The sequence below is a fragment of the Taudactylus pleione genome, unplaced genomic scaffold (assembly GCF_031769625.1).
Source record: "Taudactylus pleione unplaced genomic scaffold, aTauple2 ptg000061l, whole genome shotgun sequence".
Classification (NCBI taxonomy): Eukaryota; Metazoa; Chordata; class Amphibia; order Anura; family Myobatrachidae; genus Taudactylus; species Taudactylus pleione.
This window is the reverse complement of record NW_028284463.1, coordinates 13,620,690-13,640,972: the sequence shown is the minus strand read 5'-3', so window position 1 is coordinate 13,640,972 and position 20,283 is coordinate 13,620,690. Positions and strand designations below refer to the sequence as shown.

Sequence of the window (20,283 nt, the reverse complement as noted above, 5' to 3'; positions counted from 1 at the left end):
ATTCTTTACAGAAGTTCTAATCGTTTTACGGATGTACTGGTGTGCCATTTAGGCCGATTGGTTGCCTGACCAAATGTTCCATTTTTTTTTTTTTTTTTCAAGAGGGACGATCATTGGCCATCTGAAATGTTTTTTGGCCCACTGTGATATTGGGCACCTTTTAATGTTTCTTTCTCCAGTAAAGTCTCCTCTCCCAGCTTTTTTATATTTCATGCTGTACCTGCTCTTGATGGCCAGAAGATAAAAACTTTGGCTCACAACATTTGTTTTTGTTTTTTTTCTAACTTTTTATATATGAGCAACTTTTATCCTGACACAAAGTAGCTAGAAGTTTTGGAGAGTCGACCAAAATATGTGGTCGCTGTGGGGACAGCATATTAACATGAACATAGGGCCTGATTCAGAGCCGGACGCTATTTGCGAACGGTCGTTCCAAAAAAGGGGCCGCTATTTAAATTGAGCGCTCGCTCACTGCGGTTTGTTGACGCCTCTGTATGAGTGAGCGTTCAAAAAGTGCGCTCGCTATTTTGTAAAGACGCCCCTTTGCCGTTCGCATCACACGTCATCTCCGGTATTTATTAGATTAATCGGGTACATCGAAAGGCATCTGAACTGCTCGCAATTCTTGTGGTAGGATTTTCCTACCGCTATCACTGCGAGCAGTTCAGGTTAAAAGACAACCAAGTGACGTGGTGGATGACGCTCCTTTACTAATTATGCACTCCCATTAAACGCCCTTTTTACCGTTGGGCACGCCTGCGTTCGGATCTCCACTCCCCCGTTTTCAAGCACCTTCCCCTGTTACCACCCACAAACGGTACATTCTGTCAATCAAATTAGCAGGCCCTCGCTGTTTTGCGAGTGCACGATTTTCGACTGCAATGACTGGTTTGCGCATGCGCATTAGAACCCATACGCATGCGCAGTTGTGCGAACATCGCTCATAGCGAACGAGCGGCCGCTTACGAGCGGCTCTGAATCAGGCCCATAGTTCCCTGTTTTGTTTGGAATTGAAGTGATTATTTGCAAGTTTTTTTTATTCAAGAATTCCAAAGGGAGAGACCATTATGACTTTGTGAGGGGAGCCAAAACTTTTAGCAAAGTCGGAATTGCGTTCTAACTTTTCTGTTCTGTTGTGTTCTGTTTTGTTTCTTCAGATTGTCCTATTGGAAGTGCAAATACTACTCCTGCCAGCCTTCCCTTGTGCGAAGGAGAGATGGGCTTATCTAATTACACAAACAGCAGTTCACCAATGGATAGTGGGTGTGTCCCTTTCAATGAGTCTACTGTCTCCGATGCCTTATTGCCAAACCAGATCAATAACAGTCTCCCTAACTTCACCCTACTGAAGGACTACCGCTTCAGGATCCCACCAGGAAATGCAACACAATATTTGGTAATTATGGCTTCTTTGTTCTGTCTAGGGGAAATATATGAACCCTTAACCCAGATTTTTTGTATTTGATGTTAATGGGGTTATGCACATCAGAGTTATTTGGAAATTTAAAGGTAATAAGCCAAGAATAGGACCATCAGCTTTGTAGGGATATAAGGGAAATTAACCTGAATACTGTAATGTCTCCTCTGGATAATCCTATATTAATTTGTGTATTATTCTATTTTAGACCTTATTTAAGGATTTAAGAGTTCGGGTGCTCCCAGGTTTCCTCATCGTTATCCAGCACGATGCCCCACATAAGAAGTTTCTACATTGCCACTCTTCAAGGTCCTTCCATTGTTTTCACCAGCCGAGTTGGTTGAATTGTATTCCTGGGGATCTCCTAGGTCGAGCGGTGGTCAACAGCACAGATGAAAACTGGTCTTGCCTTGAAAGGTGGGATGAGGGAGCATCTTGCCCCATCAGAGTCATTGGCACCACCGAAGAAATTGCTCCTCTCTTCAGCCGTCAGCCAAACCTGGGTCTGCGGCACCCTGGGACCTATACAGCCACGGCTAACTTCAGCAACCAGATATTTGAAGCTACTCTGTCTTGTTCCTTCTGTGTGGTGTCACCAATTTTGAACTTGAGTGTCATCCACCCCATACCACAAGACAAGATCTATTACGTTCCTACCAACCACACGGTGCTGGTCCTGAGAATCCTCTCCGGCTCCAATGCCACAGCCTCTTGGGTAGGCAGCAACCAGAGCTGGACCTTCGAGCGTACATGCCCACCAGCAATTTCTGCACTGAGCAAAGAGTGTGCTTTGGTAAACGCAGATGTTTCTTACGCAGAGATCCATCTGAGTGGGCTCGGTAAAGGAGTCACGGAAATTTTAATAACCACAGAAAATGCAGTGAGCTCGCAGAACATAACAATCCTGGTTAAAATGGAGGAACCCATCAGAGGACTGAGCATCAATCCCTACCCACAGGAGAGAGTACTGGTGAACACTCGCGTGGTAAGATATGGTTTTACCAGACACATGCCATATAACGATTACTCCTAATGGCCAAATATTGTAACTTCATATTATTGAAAAGTCAGAAAGGAATTTGGGTTCTTTTATCTAGTACATTCTACAGTGCGATTGGTTGCTATGGGCAACATCCACTTGTCCTTTGTTTAGAAGTTTTAAAACATCTCCCCCCCCTTAGGGAGTTACTAGAACAATTGCAGCACAGACTCAAATGAACTATTATCAGTCCAGATACTGTATTCATTATAACACATACACATTGGGCCTAATTCAGAGATGTACGTAAATTCGATATTTCCGTACATCACCGATGTTTGCAGAATAGCGCTCTGCGCATATGAAGATCTGTTTCTGCAATGTTGGTTGCAGTGCCCCTAAAGCTGTAACTTGATTGACATGCTGCTGGCGTTTGGAAGCAGCGACGACGGGGAGCGTTCCAGGAAACTGGGGCGTGCCGGTCCCGTTTCCCGGGTGTGCTGAAGCCAGTGGCTGCATCCTAGGTCACAGCTTCACTGACCCCGGCAGCATGATTTACCCGGCCTTCCTGTGTAACCTGAGGCTCACTCCGTGTCTGATGTTCACACAGTTGATCCGATTCTGCGTATTTGGACGCAGGTGCGCCCCTATTGTACTTTTAGTTAAGGGAATATTTGGATAGCAGTAATTACAGCCAGAGGCTGGATTGGTAAATATATATATATGTGTGTGTGTGTACGATGTTAACGTAGCTTTGTTCAGGGTTCTACTGTGCAGGCTGAAGCTATGCGACCTAAGCTTTTAGCAGAGCACTGTGCTATATAATGGCAACTGGTGCAGAAACCGCAGTCAGTAACTCGCTGCCAAGTCGCCTGTACAATATTTTCCTGTCTCCCTTCCTATCCGGTCTCTACATGTGGTGCCCTTATGTCAGACTCCACATCCCGGAATTGCACTTACAGTAAATAGTGAAATTAAGTCAGCTCTGATCATGTAAATGATAACGCTACATGTGAAATAGATGGCGTGCAAAATTCAAGTATTGTAACTTTCATGTAGACCAAGCTGTAGTCTCATATTTGCTTTTGTTTTCTATATAGTTAAATGATGTAAGTCCAAGAGTCTGTTCCTCAAATACAATTGGTTAGATACACTCTCTAGTAGATGGTACCTAACTGGTGCCTGGTTCTGAAACAAGTGAGGAACGGTTTGTGGTCAGTGGTGGACAATGTATGATCCGGCCAAGCTCCATCTAACTCCGCATAGGATGGACATAGACACAAATGCGCTGTATGGAAAATCTGGTGGTTTGCGTCCGCGAACAGTAATCTGTGTCACTCAGCCCCCTGTGTGTTTAATTTAATTAACAGCTATTTATATAGTGCACATAGGGTGGGTATGAGAGACCGGCAGACGGGATGCCTGCTGTCAAAAGACCGACAGCGGCATCCCGATGCTGGGTATCCCGACAGGGGTTAGATAAGTATCCTAACCCTTAACCCTCTAACCCTAACCCTCCTTTTCTGATTCCTAACCCTTCCCTCCCTGCACTCTAACCCTAACCTTCCCGGTTAGAGCCTAAACCTAACCATCCCCCCTTAGTGCCTAACCCCCCCCCCCGGGGTGCCTATATTTAAACCCACGACTAACAGCTAATGGCGCCCCCTATACTAACTATCGGGATGCCGGCTGTCGGCATCTCCACTGATGTCAGTTTTCCGGCGCCGGTCTTCTGTCTGCGGTTTGGGATTCCAGCGTCGGGATTTCGTCAGCCGGCGTCCCGATGGTAGGTATAATAACTACATCCCGTACACATATATTCCAAAGCGCTTTACAGAGAATATTCTAATCATTCACATCAATCCCTGCCCCAGTGGGGCTTGTACTCTGTATTCACTATGACATGGACACTAGGGATAATTGGTTTGTACGTCTTTGTAACATAAATTAAATCTGTTAAACCTTTGTCTGCGGCTTTTCACATCCTCACAATAGCACACCGCCTATAGAGGAATGAGGGGGGGCCTTGGTTCTTGCTTAACAGCTCGGAACCAGAAAAAGCGTTTATGTAATTGGTACCGATATTTCCAGAACTGTCTGGTTTTGTCTTATAACTGGTTGCCTCTTTCAATGTAGCGGCAAACTCGCCGCAATCACGCCAGTTCCATATCTCGAAAGCTATAACATAACCCCCAATTTGTTTGTATTGAATTTTACAAATAACTAATTGTCTCCCCTTATGCCTAGCAAAGGTGATTTCTAGTCTCTTTGATTCAATTTCGTGAGTTAATGGCTTAGAAAACATTGTGCCGCTTTGTTACGATGCGCAATTAAACACCTGGGATTATTGTCTGGGAGATCTCATGACACAACTCAATGTAGCGTTTCCTTCCCTGGATTATCTAAAAAAAATAAAATAAAATTAGCGATTAATCACTCATCCAAGGTTAATGTTTGGGAGTATACACATTGTGATTAAATTAAAGTATTGAATAAATGACAGTGACACTAAACAGCAATGAAACCGCCAGTGTATATATTACCTTGTACATAAACTATAAAACCATACAGTAAATTGCCATAGGGACGTCAGTACTTCCAGTTTGTATCACGTGGTAACCGCTGCTAAATTAATTGCCAGGTTCTCTATCAAAGTCGGCTGGAAAAGTACAGATGTGTCCAGATACCTCCTATCATCCGTGCGCTACAAGTCCCGTTACTCACAACGCGCGGGCGCTGTGCGACTCAGTAGCTCCAAGCATCTTTTCCTGCGACTTTTCCCCCGTCTTATTTGCAAAGCGATGCAAGTAGGACGCACAAGCAGTCTATGCTGATAAAAATGATATGCGGTTATATCTGCATGCGAAATGCTACGTTACGGTGTCAGCGGCTGTGACACTGTGCTGTATCATTTTGCATGGAGCTGCACTCGCACACAGAATATAGGCACGCCGCGTATCATTTTAAACAGCATAAGCTGCATGTTCATTCTATTCACAGCGCTTTGCGAGTAAGATGCATTTAAAGGGAAAAAGTTGCACAGAGAGATGCTCAGCGCTACTGCTACAGTGCGACTAGAAGGGCTGTTTAACGCGCAAGGAGTCTATATGCCTGGGGACACATCTGTACCTGTTTTAGCCGTTTACATCCTCCGATGCAGACTGTACTGCATGGCGGAGTCATCGTTTTGGAGTCCTTCCCCCGATGACAACTAGTGTACCTCGTTACCAAGAGGTCAGTCAGACAGGGCTTCCTCCTCTGCCCACGTGCCAATGACTAGCACAGAAGTATAGCTACGTGTCCATGATACTCCCACGAGATGCATCTCATGCGTGAGCCTGCAACATTGCCGCCCAGTTTGCGGACTGAGATCTGGCCAAGATCGGTCCAACTCAGAAAGGCCAGGAGAGGGGCAAAAATGCATTAATTCACTACAGTGCGGTTTGCTAAGACTCGCTATTCGCGCTCTTAGACGGAGCTGCGTGCAACTCAGAATGTGGCCCATAAAGTATAATAATCAGTACTGTCATCGGTGTTTATTGTGATTTACTTTCCTTACATTCAGTGGAGGCCTTTGGTCTCTTTCCCTATATAATAGTGCACAACAATGGCAGGCATTTTAGGGATCAATAAAGAATGTAAGGAGCATCCCAGAAGACAGTACAATACAGAGAGCATCCTAGTTATAGACATGTAATACAGAGAGCATCCTACTGACTGCTGTACAATACAGATGGCAATTTAGTGACTGCCATAGAATACAGAGAGCATCCTACTGACTGCTGTACAATACAGATGGCAACCTAGTGACTGCCATACAATACAGAGTGTGTTGTTTATTTTGTTTCTGTTTATGCATTTAGTAAGGAGCTGCAATACTCTTCTGGCACATATAAATAAAAACAATAAGTATAATAATAACATATTGGCTGCCATACAAGAAGGAAGACATCCTAGTCACCACCATACAATTCAGATCATTGTAGTGACTGCCATACAATGTAGAGGACATCCTAGAGGCTGCTATTCAATACAGAGAGCATTTTAGTGACTGCTACACAATCCGTTATCCCTACATAGCTGAAGTTCACTTGTGTTAAGCCTCTGTCAACAATTTGCAGGAACACGTGCCCTTAGTATGCTTTGTGTTCCAGACCATGCAGCCAGGTTGCAGGTGTGTATTTTATGCATATACTTTTTTTCATTGCCATGATCTACAGGTGCCCATAACACCAAGATGAGAGTGACACCACAGACAGAGATATATTTCACTCTTCAGCCTATTTTCATACAAAATGTGCGTCAGCAGCCACGTGTCCTGCAACCTCTTGCGCAGACCATCACCTGCTGTCTGTGGCGTGCTGCGTCATACGGAACGTAACTTGTACGTCTTTTGCAGAATAACGTAGCCTCAGTGGAAGCCGGATCAGATGTGATCTTTAAGTGGACTGTGGACGACCGCTCATCTTTTACTTACTACAACACGGTCTTCAACGTCATCTACCAAACTGCAGACATATACAAGCTCACGGTATATAATTCCCATGTTGCATTATGTATCTGTATGCCATAATCCTATAGCTCTGGTCATCCTTTATCTCCCAGCCAGTTCTTATAATTATTTGTGTGCACGTGTACTTTTTATGTATTAATGATTCATGTTTTTTATTGCTCCTACGAACTGCTCCGTACATTATAACCCCGCTACATTGCGCTCCACAGCTCACCGCCTCAAACCACGTCAGCAACGCCTCCGTCAGCTACAGTGTCACAGTAGAGAAGATGAACCCAATGCGCGGCCTGGAAATGCCTGGTGCCCCCAGCGTTGTAACCCAGAATGCTTTGCTCGAGCTCTCCGCCAGCATACTTATCGACTCCGCAGTTGACGCCACGTTTCGGTAACTTTTGCTCAATATTTGTTTTTCCGCCCAGCGTGGAGCAATGTTCCGTACAGCATAGTGTAGGTAATGAGACTCTTCCTCTTCTTTTTCAGATGGACGTTTGGCGATGGCACGCAGCGCGATTACCTTTTTAAGCCTCCGTATAACCAGTCGTTCTCAGTTCCTGACCCATCCATGCACATGGTGCTTATCGAGCACAATATCACCCACGTCTACCAGGAATCAGGTTAGACGGCGATATTCTGCATCCACGTAGCATATTTCAGCGCTCAGAGATTTCCTGGTCTTTTCCATTTCCCTAGGATGTTTGATTTTCGCCGCATAAAGGGCAGATGCAATTAGCCTCGCTGCACACACACTTGTGGTGGGAAAGCTTTGCTGGTTTTCTGCTGAAACCACTAGGGGACGTGAGCAATGTCCAGCGTGGTTTTCCTGCCTTGATATCCCGCAGAGTATTCGTGGACAAAGATCAGACAATATCTCGCAGCTAATTGAATCTGGGGTCTCGTTCTTTATTTCTCTCAGTTCAGACTCACTGATGTATTAACAGAATGATTTGGAACTGATGATAGCAAATAATACAGATGTGTCCGCATACATCTATACTCAAAAGGTGCCAAGTAGCCCCATTTAGCGTGCCACGGACTTTGCGACCTACTCCAAAGTACCCAGTACCAGGGCCGTATTACTCATAAGGCTGACTATGCTGAAGCCTAGGGCTCCGCAGGGAGGAGTTGCAAGGCACACTTGTAGTCAACTGAGGTTTGTTTTGAGAAAATGGGGAGGGGGGAGACAGCGGACCAATAGCGCACTAGCGTCAGGGTTGTTACACCTCCATGAAGGGACATGTGACCGCCGCCATTACAGCTGCTGTCACCACTGCTCCCTGGAGGGAGCTCTCTCTCCTCCAGGCCTCAGCACACACAGGGACGGGATATTCCGCAGGGCTTTCGGCGATTCCGGCCGCCCACTAGAGAATCACCACCAAGTGCAGAGCAAGGATACCCCAGCATAGGGGTGGAGCCAACTGGATTGAAGATCCAGAGTGCACACACCAGGACGGACACTGCAGCCTACTGGTAAATGCATAGTGCGAGACGCCGTCCTGACACACACACCAGGACATCCAAAACCATGACAACCACCTTCAGGGTGAGGGAGAGCATCTTCCCCTCAGCTAGGTTCATCTTACACATCCCAATGTGTGACTGCACTATTACTAGACGCTATACTGCAGACACGCCACATGGAGATAGCACCCCTATTTGGAATACGGCTAGTAGAACACCCTAAGGGAGCCAGCTTATCTCTCCAACAACCTGTGACAACAGTCTTCCCGCACTGGACATTTTGGATAATTTAATGTACATTTTATTGGGATTGTCTCCATTTTTAGCAATTTAATAAACATAAGCTCAGTCTATCCTGAATCAGTCACCTCACTATTGCCTTATATTACCATACACTCTGCTCCATGTCATCTTTTGGCCACGCTGCTGTATTAGACTGTATTACTGATGCTCATTTACCACTTGCGCATAAAGACCCACTCAACATAGAATACCTGTAGTGGGGTGAAAGATTGAAGTGCTGGAGTGGGCCCGAAATACCTGAAAGCCTAGGGGCCCAGCCATGGGTTAACATGGCCCTGGCCAGTACACGATAAGCGAACTAAGACGCCAAATTGTGGAAATTGTACATAATCTAGTGTAAGAAGGCAAAAGACAGGTCCGATATGAGTGACCCCCAGCCATGCATCCTTATGCCGTATCTGACAAATTATTTTAATTCCTTTGCAACAAAAAAACCCTAATCCTAAATACCTAGGACACTATGGGCCGAATTCAATTAGAAGTCCAGAGCCCCGATCATACATCAGGGAGAAGCGGTATCAGCGCACATAACTTCTGGCCTTCATACATCTCCCCCATTATACCTGTATTCAAGCAGGATTGTCAGTGCCACATATGCAGTATGTTAGGCTTTCCTGAGTAGCCACAGTCACTCCTGATCTGGCCAGTACTGTAAACTTAATGATATATATTTTTTTAATGTATATTTCTACTTCAGGGTCCATAGGGTATCCACAGGATACCTTGGGGTATAGGTGTGACGTCAGTCGCAGGGCACCAAAGAGCTAAGCTTTCAGCCTCCCAGGATGCACTAGGTCCCCCTCCTATACCCCGCCCCCGAGCCAAGGCACCTCAGTTTTAGTTTGGTGCCCGGCCGGAGTCGGGTGCACCTGTTGGAGTGGGGGCTAGAAGAGCCCCTGAAGCTTTTTCTTCATGCAGCTGTGGCTGCACATCTGGATGAACAGCATGGACAGTCAGTCCTGACGTCCATGCTGTCTTCCCTACACCCCGCCGGTACCAGAACGCCGGTACTGATCCGGGGATGCTGGTGGGCATCTGGGGTCACAGCTAGCGGTGACCCCAGATGTTCCGGACCATGGCCGGATTCAAGGGGGACAGAGGTAAGCAGCGGGGTCCCGCGGTGGGTCCCCGCTGATCACATGGTCCTAAGTCCCCAGGCAGGGGGCTCCCTGGGGACTGGCTGCAGCGTGGAGCCAGGCGACCAACCTGCGCTTCCACTACCCCCTGGGACAGCAGACCGCAGCAGAGCGGTAGCGCTGCGGCGTCCCAGGGGTTAAATGCATGCCAGGGGAGCGCGCCTTCCCTGTCTCACAGCCGGCGCCTCCCCCGCTGCACACAGCCCTCTCTGCACTGTGCTGACTGGCCCTGTGTCAGCGCTCCTCCCCCGGGCCAGCCTTCTCTCTGCTCCTCAGCGGCCATCTTTTCAGAAGCATGGTGAACGCTGCTGGAAGCCTGCATTGGAAGCTTCGTGGTCTGGGTCCCCCCGCATACCTCTCCTCCGCTGTGGTCAGGTCTGTGTATGCAGCGCTGTGTCCTACCAGGCCCTGTGTCTGTGTAGTTGAGTGATCAGCGCTGTTAGTGCAGGAATTGATTTTCTTTGCATTGTATGTGACTGTGCTAGCGCTGCTGCCTGTAACTTTTCTCCTCAAGACTGTCAGCTTTATTACTGTCCCTGTTCTTTCTGCTAAGCCCTTGCGGTGCGGTGCTGCAGGGTGGTCTCTCGCCTATTTAATATATAATTGGTGAGAGGGGTCACATACGTGGTGCCATCATGTCTGAAAGTGATTTTCCCCTCCGGCTACAGTGTGCCACGTGTAAAGTACCGTTAGCGGAGGGGGAGGGTAGCGCGGAGGGCCTTTGCCGGCAGTGTTTGTCCATGGCGCGGCCTCTTACGGTTACAGCACCGGTACAGGAGCCGCCCTGGGCTTGTTTCGCTCAGGCGCTAACAGCTTTAGTGGGCCAGTTAGCTCCGCAGCCCGCGTTTACTCCGATGGGTTTGTCCCAGCAGTCTGTGGTGTCGTCACCCATGCAGGGTTTCCCACGACAATTGGTGGTACCCCACAGTCTCCCTATTTCCCCGCTCCCGGTTTCTCAGGAGCCAGCGTGGGTTAACTCCCTGACGAGTTCTGTACAGCACTTGTCGGATGTGTTGCAAGGGGAGTCTGTGATGCGGCCTCATAAACGGCCGGTGGCGTCTCTGTCCGCTCCTTATGAGGATGACGAAGGGACGTCTGATGATGGGGAGATTCTGGATCCTTACGATCAGGAACCCCTCCATACTAAGGACGCTGATGCTAAGTCCAAAGTATATATTCCTGGACTTATTCGGGCGGTCCGCACAGCCTTGGTGATTGAGTTCCCCCAGCAGCTAAGTCTAAGTATGCCTTTTTCAAAGACGTGATGGGCGATGCCTCAGTCTTTCCTCTTTCGGGTCAGTTGATGGACCATTTAGAGGAGGCGTGGAAACAGCCTGGCAAAAGATACCAGCCGCAGAGACGCCTGGCGGTGGCTTATCCGTTCGCGGATAATTATTTTGCTAAGTGGGAATCCCCTCCACAGGTGGATTCTCACGTGACCCGTCTTGTCCGTAGTGTCACATTGCCGATGCCATCCATGTCCTCCCTTAAGGATGCTACGGACCGCAAGGTGGAAATCTGCCTGAAGTCCGCTTATTCCCTTGCGGGGGGGGCAGCACGGCCGGCTATGGCCATTTGCTGGGTTGCCAGAGCGATGGAGCGCTGGGCGGATTCATTAGAGGCTTCTTTTGATTCCGACTGTCCGGCCGAACAGGCGGAGTTGATTGGCAATCTCCGTGATTCGGCCACCTACATCAACGAGGCGGCTCTAGACATTAGTACTCTGGTGTCTAGAATTTCTTCAGCAGTGGTAGCTGCTCGTCGCACCTTGTGGCTGCGATCCTGGAAGGCGGACGCAGATTCCAAGAAGGGTCTGGAAGCGTTGCCGTTTACCGGAGAAGTTCTCTTCGGTCCGGATCTGGATAAGATTGTGGCCACGCTGGCGGCAGCCAAATCGGCTTGTCTCCCGTCGGCCGCTGCTCCTTCTGGTTCTGGACCATCGTCCTTTCGGTCATCTAGGGCCCAGGGCAGGCCCAAACCACAGTCGTTTCCTTGTCAGGCTGGCCCTAGGAAATCGGTCAAGCCCCGGAAGCAGGCATGGAGTACCAGACGTCCGGCCCCCAAGCCAGATGACAAGCCTGCGGCCTGACGGTCCAGGCCTCCCTTTGGGGGATCCCAGGGTGGGAGGCCGCCTGCTGCAGTTCGCCCAGTGTTGGTCGGTCACTACGACAGACACTTGGGTTCTGGAGGTGGTCTCCCACGGGTACGCCCTCTCCTTCCGGCACAGACCCCCGGCTTGATTCTTCACCACGGGTCTACCATCAGACCGGAACAAGGCTACGGAGCTGCGGAAGGTATTGCACACTATGCTCCAGGCTGGAGTTATAGTGCCTGTTCCATTCTCCCAGAGGGGCCAGGGTTTCTATTCAAATCTCTTTTTGGTACAGAAACCCAATGGGTCGTATCGTCCGATTCTCAACCTCAAAGCACTCAACAAGTCTTTGCGGGTACCGAAGTTTCGGATGGAGACCCTACGGTCCATCATTCTGGCGCTGGAACCTGGGAACTACATGGTGTCATTGGACATACAGGACGCTTACCTGCATGTCCCTATTCTTTTGCGCCATCAACAGTTCCTCAGGTTTGCAATCCGCAGCGACCACTTCCAGTTTCAGGCGTTACCTTTTGGCCTGGCGACAGCACCACGTGTTTTCACCAAGGTGATGGCGGTCATGGCGGCTTCTCTGCGGCTGCAGGGAGTCCGCATGTTGCCGTACTTGGACGACCTGTTATTGGTGGCGGGATCTCCAGAGCTCCTGTTACGCCACTTGGACCTGACCATTGCCCTGCTGCAACGGCACGGCTGGCTAATCAACTGGCAGAAGTCCACTCTAATCCCGTCTCGGAGGATTCTGCATCTTGGAGCCTTATTGGACTCGGGACAGCAAAAGATCTTCGTGACGGAGGAAAAGATCTCTGCTTTGCAGTCAAGGGTGCGCAGTTGTCTGCACAGCTGCCGGGTGTCTCTACACTCGGCGATGAGGTTACTGGGCTCCATGGTGTCGGTGTTCGACATGGTGGAATATGCCCAGTTTCACTCCAGACCTCTGCAGCACCTGATCCTGTCAAAGTGGAACGGGCTGCCTCAGTCTCTGAAGTCCCAGACGATTGTGTTCACCCCGGAGGTTCGCCTGTCCCTTGCTTGGTGGTTACAGACGACCCACCTCAGCGAGGGACGTCCGTTCTGGGTTCCAAATTGGGTCCTGTTGACAACGGACGCCAGTCTTCGGGGCTGGGGAGCAGTTTCGGGTCCACATCTGTTCCAGGTCAGGTGGACGCCGACAGAAGCGGAGCTTCCAATCAATATCTTGGAACTCCGTTCGGTCTTCAATGCTCTCCAGCAGGCACATCGGTTTCTCCAGGGTCACCCGGTACAGGTCCAGTCGGACAACGCTACCACCGTGGCCTACATAAACAGGCAAGGAGGAACCCGAAGCCGGGCGGCTCTCGTAGAGGTGTCTCGGATCCTGGTTTGGGCGGAGCGCAATCTTCCGGCCATATCAGCGGTCTTCATCCCGGGAGTGCTCAATTGGGAGGCGGACTTTCTAAGTCGCCAGGACGTTCATCCGGGAGAATGGTCCCTGCACCCGGACGTTTTTCAACTACTGGTGGACAGATGGGGTCTTCCAGAGATCGACCTCATGGCGTCCCGGCACAACAACAAGTTGCCGGTGTACCGGTCTCGCACAAGAGACGAAGGGGCGTCTCTGGTGGATGCTCTGTATGTCCGGTGGACGTTCCGGTTCGCATACCTGTTCCCTCCGGTCTCCCTTCTTCCACGGGTAATCCGGAAATTCAAACAGGAAGGAGGGACGCTCCTGTTGATAGCTCCCGCGTGGCCCAGACGGCACTGGTTCTCAGACCTTCAGGGTCTGTCCGTGGACAGTCCTCTGCGGTTGTCGCTACGACCGGACCTCCTGTCTCAGGGTCCTTGTCATCACCCGGACCTGACTCGGCTGTCTTTGACGGCGTGGCTGTTGAGACGGCCATGCTGAGGTCCCGGGGGTTTTCCAGCTCTGTGGTGCGTACCATGTTGCGAGCTCGGAAACCGTCTTCCGCGAGGATATACCATCGCGTGTGGCATACGTTCTTCCAGTGGTGTCGACCGAGAGGTTATGCACCGCGGGAGTTTCGTCTGTCTCGGATTCTCGCCTTCCTGCAAGCGGGACTAGATCATGGGCTTCGCCTTGCTTCTTTGAAGGTACAGGTTTCGGCCCTGTCTGTCTGGTTTCACCGTAGGATTGCTACAATCCCGGATGTGCGCACCTTTATGCAAGGTGTTGTCCGCATTCAGCCGCCCTTTGTTCCACCTGTGGCGCCTTGGGATTTGGCTGTGGTCCTGAGGGCTCTCCAAGGACCGCCGTTTGAACCACTGGGATCAGTGGATCTTAAATGGCTAACAGCTAAGACTGTTTTCCTTCTGGCTATTGCTTCGGCCAGACGTGTTTCTGAGTTAGGGGCTCTTTCTTGTAGACCCCCTTTCTTGGTTTTTCATGGGAACAGGGCAGTACTCCGCACTCGGCCCGAGTTTCTTCCCAAAGTTGTTTCCCAGTTTCATGTTAACGAGGAAATCGTTGTTCCGGCCTTTAACTCACCGGGTCTTTCCGTGGGTGAGGCCTCTTTGGATGTTGTGCGGGCCTTAAGGACTTATGTTGACCGCACTTCTTCGTTTAGGAAATCGGACGCTTTGTTTGTCCTCTATGGCTTCCGTAAAAAGGGTTGGCCTGCTTCAAAGCAAACTTTGGCAGCCTGGATCCGTATGGCTATTTCTGAAGCTTATCTTCATGAAGGCCTGCCGGTTCCTCCTTCTGTGAAGGCTCATTCCACTAGGTCTGTGGGTCCTTCGTGGGCAGCTCGACGTGGTGCCTCTGCAGTCCAGATCTGCAAGGCTGCTACGTGGTCCTCTGTCCATACGTTCGTGAGGTATTACAGGTTTGACACCTTCGCCTCTCAGGATGCTTCCTTCGGGCGGCGGATTCTCCTTTCTGCACAGGAGCGTCCCCACCCTTAAAGGATACTGCTTTGGGACATCCTCAAGGTATCCTGTGGATACCCTATGGACCCTGAAGTAGAAAATATGAGATATGGTAAGAACTTACCCTTGTTATCTCTATTTCTACGAAGTCCATAGGGTTCCACAGGACTCCCGCCCTGTCGCACCTGTGCTGCAGATGGGCTTTGCTCTGGTCACCGGTTTTCCGTCTCCCTCTGGTGAGAATGTGATTCTTGTATGTGTCCAGATCTTTGTTCTCTCTCTTCCTTCTCCTCCTCCGGCCTATGGCTTGGTAACTAACTGAGGTGCCTTGGCTCGGGGCGGGGTATAGGAGGGGGACCTAGTGCATCCTGGGAGGCTGAAAGCTTAACTCTTTGGTGCCCTGCGACTGACGTCACACCTATACCCCAAGGTATCCTGTGGAACCCTATGGACTTCGTAGAAATAGAGATAACAAGGGTAAGTTCTTACCATATCTCATATTATCTGTATATTAATATGGGTGTTATATTGTTGCTAACCCTTGTTCGTATAGTGCCCATAGATTCTGCAATGCTGCACAATCCGAGGAAATAATCTGGGCATACTGTAATTGGCAATGCAGCAGCACAAGGTGAAAGACAAGTCGAGAGTTTGCAATCCGTGGACCTTACATATCAACAAGCCTTATCATATGCAATGAGTTTTAAAGCTTGTTGCGTATGATAATGGTGCTCCAGCCAATCCTAACTGTCATCTGGTTGAAAAATGACAGTTGGGAGCTGATTGGCTGGAGCACCATTTATCATACGCAACAAGTTTTAAAACTCGTGTATGATAAAACTCGTTGATAAATGGGCCTCAGATGAAGAAAATAAAACCTACTGTAGAAGTGTTGGCTTTGTACATGGACAAGCTACATGTACAAAGTACAAATACACTATGTAGACAAAAGTGATTGGACACTGACAGCAAATAGCTCAACGAGATTTTATTGATGTCAGTACTTTGTGGGTCCACCACGTGCAGTGATTACTGCAGACGCTCTTCTTGGCAAACTGTCCACAAGTTCCTGGACAACAGCAGGAGGTATGTTTCGCCATTCCGCCTTAAGTACAGTGACCAACTGTGACACTGAAGGTCGAGTCAGCCTAGAACGCACCCGTCGCTCCAATTCGTCCCAGAGGTTCTCAATGGGGTTAAAATCTGGACTCTGAACTGGCCATTCCATCCGGGTTACCGAATTTTCTGTATACCAGTTCAGCGTCGCCCTGATAAAAACATTTGTTGTTTCCGTAGAACTGCAAGTGCATGGGCCTCCCTACGAAGTCTTCTAGTCGAACCCGACACATTAGTGGCCATTTGGAACTCGTGTGCAATGGTATGCGAGGTCCGCCTTATGCTTTCGCGACGGTGTCCAATCACTTTTGTCTACATAGTGTATTTAGGGACGGGGGTTATTCAATTAGCAGCGAAAGATGTGAGGTGCTGGCGTTACACATCACTGATTTTATTTCTCCGTAGAGGTGCACAGCAAGATGTGCAATTGTTTGGTTAGCGATGATGAGCACAGCTGGACGTCACGACCATACATGGGCGCTAAGTGAATACCCCCATATAGAAATATAATACACGTGGAATGTTACTACTATGAAAATCGGCATTCGTAGATTGTCAGTTACCATATCACAAGACTTGCGTTATTTATGCATATTATTATACTTCTAATTCTTTTGTAGATTTTCGGCAATATGTGTCGTTTTGTTGAATTGATTTCTGCAGCTTTTTTTTTATTTTCTGCAGGAGCGTACAATATGACACTGAATGTATTCAACAAGTATGAGAACATGTCCAAGATGGTCCGTCTGCGAGTACAGAGCTACTTGACCAACCTAACTATTGGCACTGATGCCCAAATCTTGGTCAGGGGAAGGCCGGTCATTTTTCAAGTGACGGCAGAACCATCAGCATTTGGCGTCACCTACTTTTGGGACTTGGGTGATGGTTCTTTCCAGCCTAACAGCAGTGAGCCGACAGTCAACTACACCTATGACAGCAAAGGGACATACAATGTCAGTGTTCAAGCCAAGAATGACATCAATGAAATCTGGACGACAAAGACCGTCCATGTCTATGAAGAGATTACTGGCTTGGTTGCGTCTTCGGATGAACCAACCGAGAAAGGTTTGCAGACATTTATTAATGCCTCGGTGGAATCGGGGGACTCTATCACCTGGCGGTTTGACATGGGCGATGGCAATATCCGAGAAGTCAATGAGCCGGTGATAAACTATACGTATTGTGAAGATGGTAACTACACTGTCAATGTGACTGCAAGCAATCCAGTCAACTCCATATCGGAGACCTTCCAGGTCCACGTATATGTCCTACAAGTTCTTAAAATAGAGCCCTCTACTTGTATTCTTGAAAATGCAAATGTCACTCTGACTGCTTATGTTACAGGAGACTATGAAAACTATGTCTTTAACTGGACCTTTGGCAATGGTTCTTCAAGTATCACCGTTTATGGCGTGCCATCAGTGGAGTATGACTTTTCAACCAGTGGCATATACCCTCTGTCCCTCATCCTCTCCAGCCAAGTGAACAAAGCATATTACTACACCAACGTTTGTATAGAACCAGAAATAGTCAATGTTACCTTATTACCAGCTCAACAGAATGTGAGTCTGGGCAGCGAGAGTCACTTTCAAGCCATGGTCTTCCCTCATTATCAGTATCGATACATATGGGAATTTGGGACTAACGGCTCTAAATATCATGGTGGGACAGAAGCAAGTTTCACCTACAAAGTGCCTGGTACCTACCAAGTCACAGTGTCTGTGTTCAACAACGTGTCTTTCCACAATGGCAGCGCCTTTGTTGACATCCAGGAACCAATAGGAACTATCAAAATTGAACACAATGGTACAGCTGTTATTGAGCTAGATGAATTGTACGCTTTCACAGCTGTAGGAAATGGGACGAAAGTTACACATCATTGGGATTTTGGCGATGGCGTCACTGATGAAGGGCAGTCAGTCGCTCATGTATATACCACTACGGGAATGTTTACCATCAACCTAAATAGCTTTAATGCCGTAAGTAGCAGTAAAACACACATGAATGTTACCATCAAGACCAGGATGCAAGGTCTGACCATGAATGCCACCAGGACTGTAGTTCCATTAAATGGCTCTGTCACCTTCTTCGCTTACCTCCAAGTCGGCGAGGCCGTCCGTTACTCGTGGATACTGTGCGACCGATGCACACCCATATTTTGCAATTCCACAATTTCGTACACTTTCCGCTCCATTGGAACGTTTAACGTTATCGTGACGGCTGAGAATGAGCTTGGTTCCTTGCAGGACAGTATTGTTATTTATGTTTTGCAAGTGATCGAAGGGCTTCAGATCGTGACCGTTGACTTGGTTAATGATTGCTGTTACCCAACCAACAGAAGTCTACCTCTGCAGGCCACCGTAAAGGACGGGACCAACATCTCATATAGTTGGCTCATCATGAAGAATGACAGTGTTGTTCAGAGTGGCACTGGAAAGACCTATCAGTTTACTAGTCTGCAGCCAGAAACGTACACAATTGCCCTAAAAGCTGTCAATATGTTGGGAAATGCAAGCGCTAGCATAAGTGTAGTGTTTGTGGAGCATATTGGCCAAGTCCAACTCTTTGCATATCCTAACCCAGCTGCCCTTAACACCACGGTCAACATTAGTATGAGCTTAAGCAGTGGGTCTGGGGTGATGTACACTTGGTATCTCGAAAACGTGGTTTGGTTTACTTATAATTCCTTTGTCCTCTATAATTTTCAAACCCCTAATCCAAAGCAGGTGTTTGTGGTTGCCAATAACACACTAGGCTTTGCCAACTCCACAATCACCATCTTTGTTCAAGAACCAATTGAAGGGTTGGCCATTACAAGCCAACATCATAAAGGAGATTATGTACCCACAGGAACTGACCTTGACCTCATCGGTAGTGTTCAACATGGTACAAATGTGTCTTGGACCTGGAACATTCCAGATGGTGAAGGAAATTCGGTCGTTGCATTCTTTAACGAATCTGGGTTCTTCACAATTAGCCTCAATGCATCGAATGATGTGAACTGGGAAGTTGCCCAAAAAAACATCACCGTGCAAGACAAAATAAAAGGTCTAAAGCTGCTGGTAAGCAAAATGGTGGTGGAACCTGGACAGATAGTCGTCTTCAACGTGAGTTTGCAAGCTGGAACTTCTGTCAGCTATGAGTTGACAATAAATGGAGACTTCTCTATTTTACTTAATGGCAGCTGTTACACGCATGAATTCACAAAAATTGGTGGCTACCCTGTAACAGTAGTGGCACATAACCAGGTGAGTGAAGAACGCGACACGGTGATGATCTCCGTGCTTGAAGCCATAAAGAATTTAGAAATTTTAAACTGCTGCGAGGCCGCCATACCAGCCAGGATCGAGAAGAGCTTCAGAGCGGAGGTCAGTAATGGCTCGCTGGTTGCCTACAACTGGCAGTTTGATTTGCAGGGGCATGCTGCAACTAGTTTAGCGGGCAGAAATGTGACTTACACCCCAGTGGCGGCTGGCGTTTTGAAAATCCACTTGAGCGCGTCAAATGCTTTGGGTAGTCAGAATATCTCGAAAGTTATACGAGTTCAAGATCTGATTGTTGGTGTCAGGTTGATACCTGTCAAAACATTTGTCAACAGAAGTGTCACTTTCAATGCTTCTGTGTTCCCAAGTCCTCTGGATGTTAAGTTTGAGTGGACATTCGGGGATAATACTACTGCATTGTTGACATACACAGGAGCTGCCAATCATACTTACCAAACACCGGGTGACTTCCTAGTCAGGGTCAACGCCTCTAACATGATCAGCTTTTTTATCACTGAAATGACCGTTACCACCCGGATCCTGGAGTGTGAGGAACCAGAAGTGCATCTGGAGCTACCTACTCAAGTTATCATGAGGAGATCCCAAAAGAATTATATTGAGGCTAAGATTAATCTGCGTAAATGCGTCAGCTATAAAACAGAACACCTCTGGGAGATATACAGAGCTTTGAGTTGCCTCCACTATCACAAGTCAGACAAAGTTCATCTTCAAAGTGTCGATATGAGTAGGCCCCAGCTTGTGGTACCCAAGCTAGCTCTCGATATTGGAGATTACTGCTTTGTGTTCTCTGTGTCCTTTGGGGACACACCCCTGTCTAGAAGCAGTTTTGCCAATGTTACCATGATGCCGAGCAGATTGGTGCCCATCATTGATGGTGGATCCTATCGGGTTTGGTCAAGTAGTCGGGATTTAATATTGGATGGAAAAAAGTCTTATGATCCAAACCTAGAAGATGATGAGCAAACTCCCCTGGTATATAAATGGTCTTGTACAACATTTACAAAGGTGAGAGAGTTCCTAGTATGTTCATAATATGTCATTGGTATTGGTGTTTTGCCATAACACTGTTCTCCATGTCAACCAGTGAAATGCAAAATAGCAA

The 20,283-nt window shown here is 48.2% G+C and overlaps 1 protein-coding gene across 3 annotated transcripts in view; it reads left to right on the top strand.

The window, feature by feature from the left end:
* The window catches only part of PKD1 (polycystin 1, transient receptor potential channel interacting), a 151,613-nt gene that overhangs the window by 63,955 nt on the left and 67,375 nt on the right, over positions 1 to 20,283 (top strand). For all 3 annotated transcript variants that reach the window (XM_088464772.1, XM_088464770.1, XM_088464773.1), the window contains 6 exons: positions 1,158 to 1,396; positions 1,626 to 2,402; positions 6,796 to 6,927; positions 7,119 to 7,294; positions 7,390 to 7,523; positions 16,582 to 20,186. In XM_088464772.1, the coding sequence (XP_088320898.1) occupies positions 1,158 to 1,396; positions 1,626 to 2,402; positions 6,796 to 6,927; positions 7,119 to 7,294; positions 7,390 to 7,523; positions 16,582 to 20,186 (5,063 nt within the window). The remainder of the gene's footprint in view (positions 1 to 1,157; positions 1,397 to 1,625; positions 2,403 to 6,795; positions 6,928 to 7,118; positions 7,295 to 7,389; positions 7,524 to 16,581; positions 20,187 to 20,283) is intronic.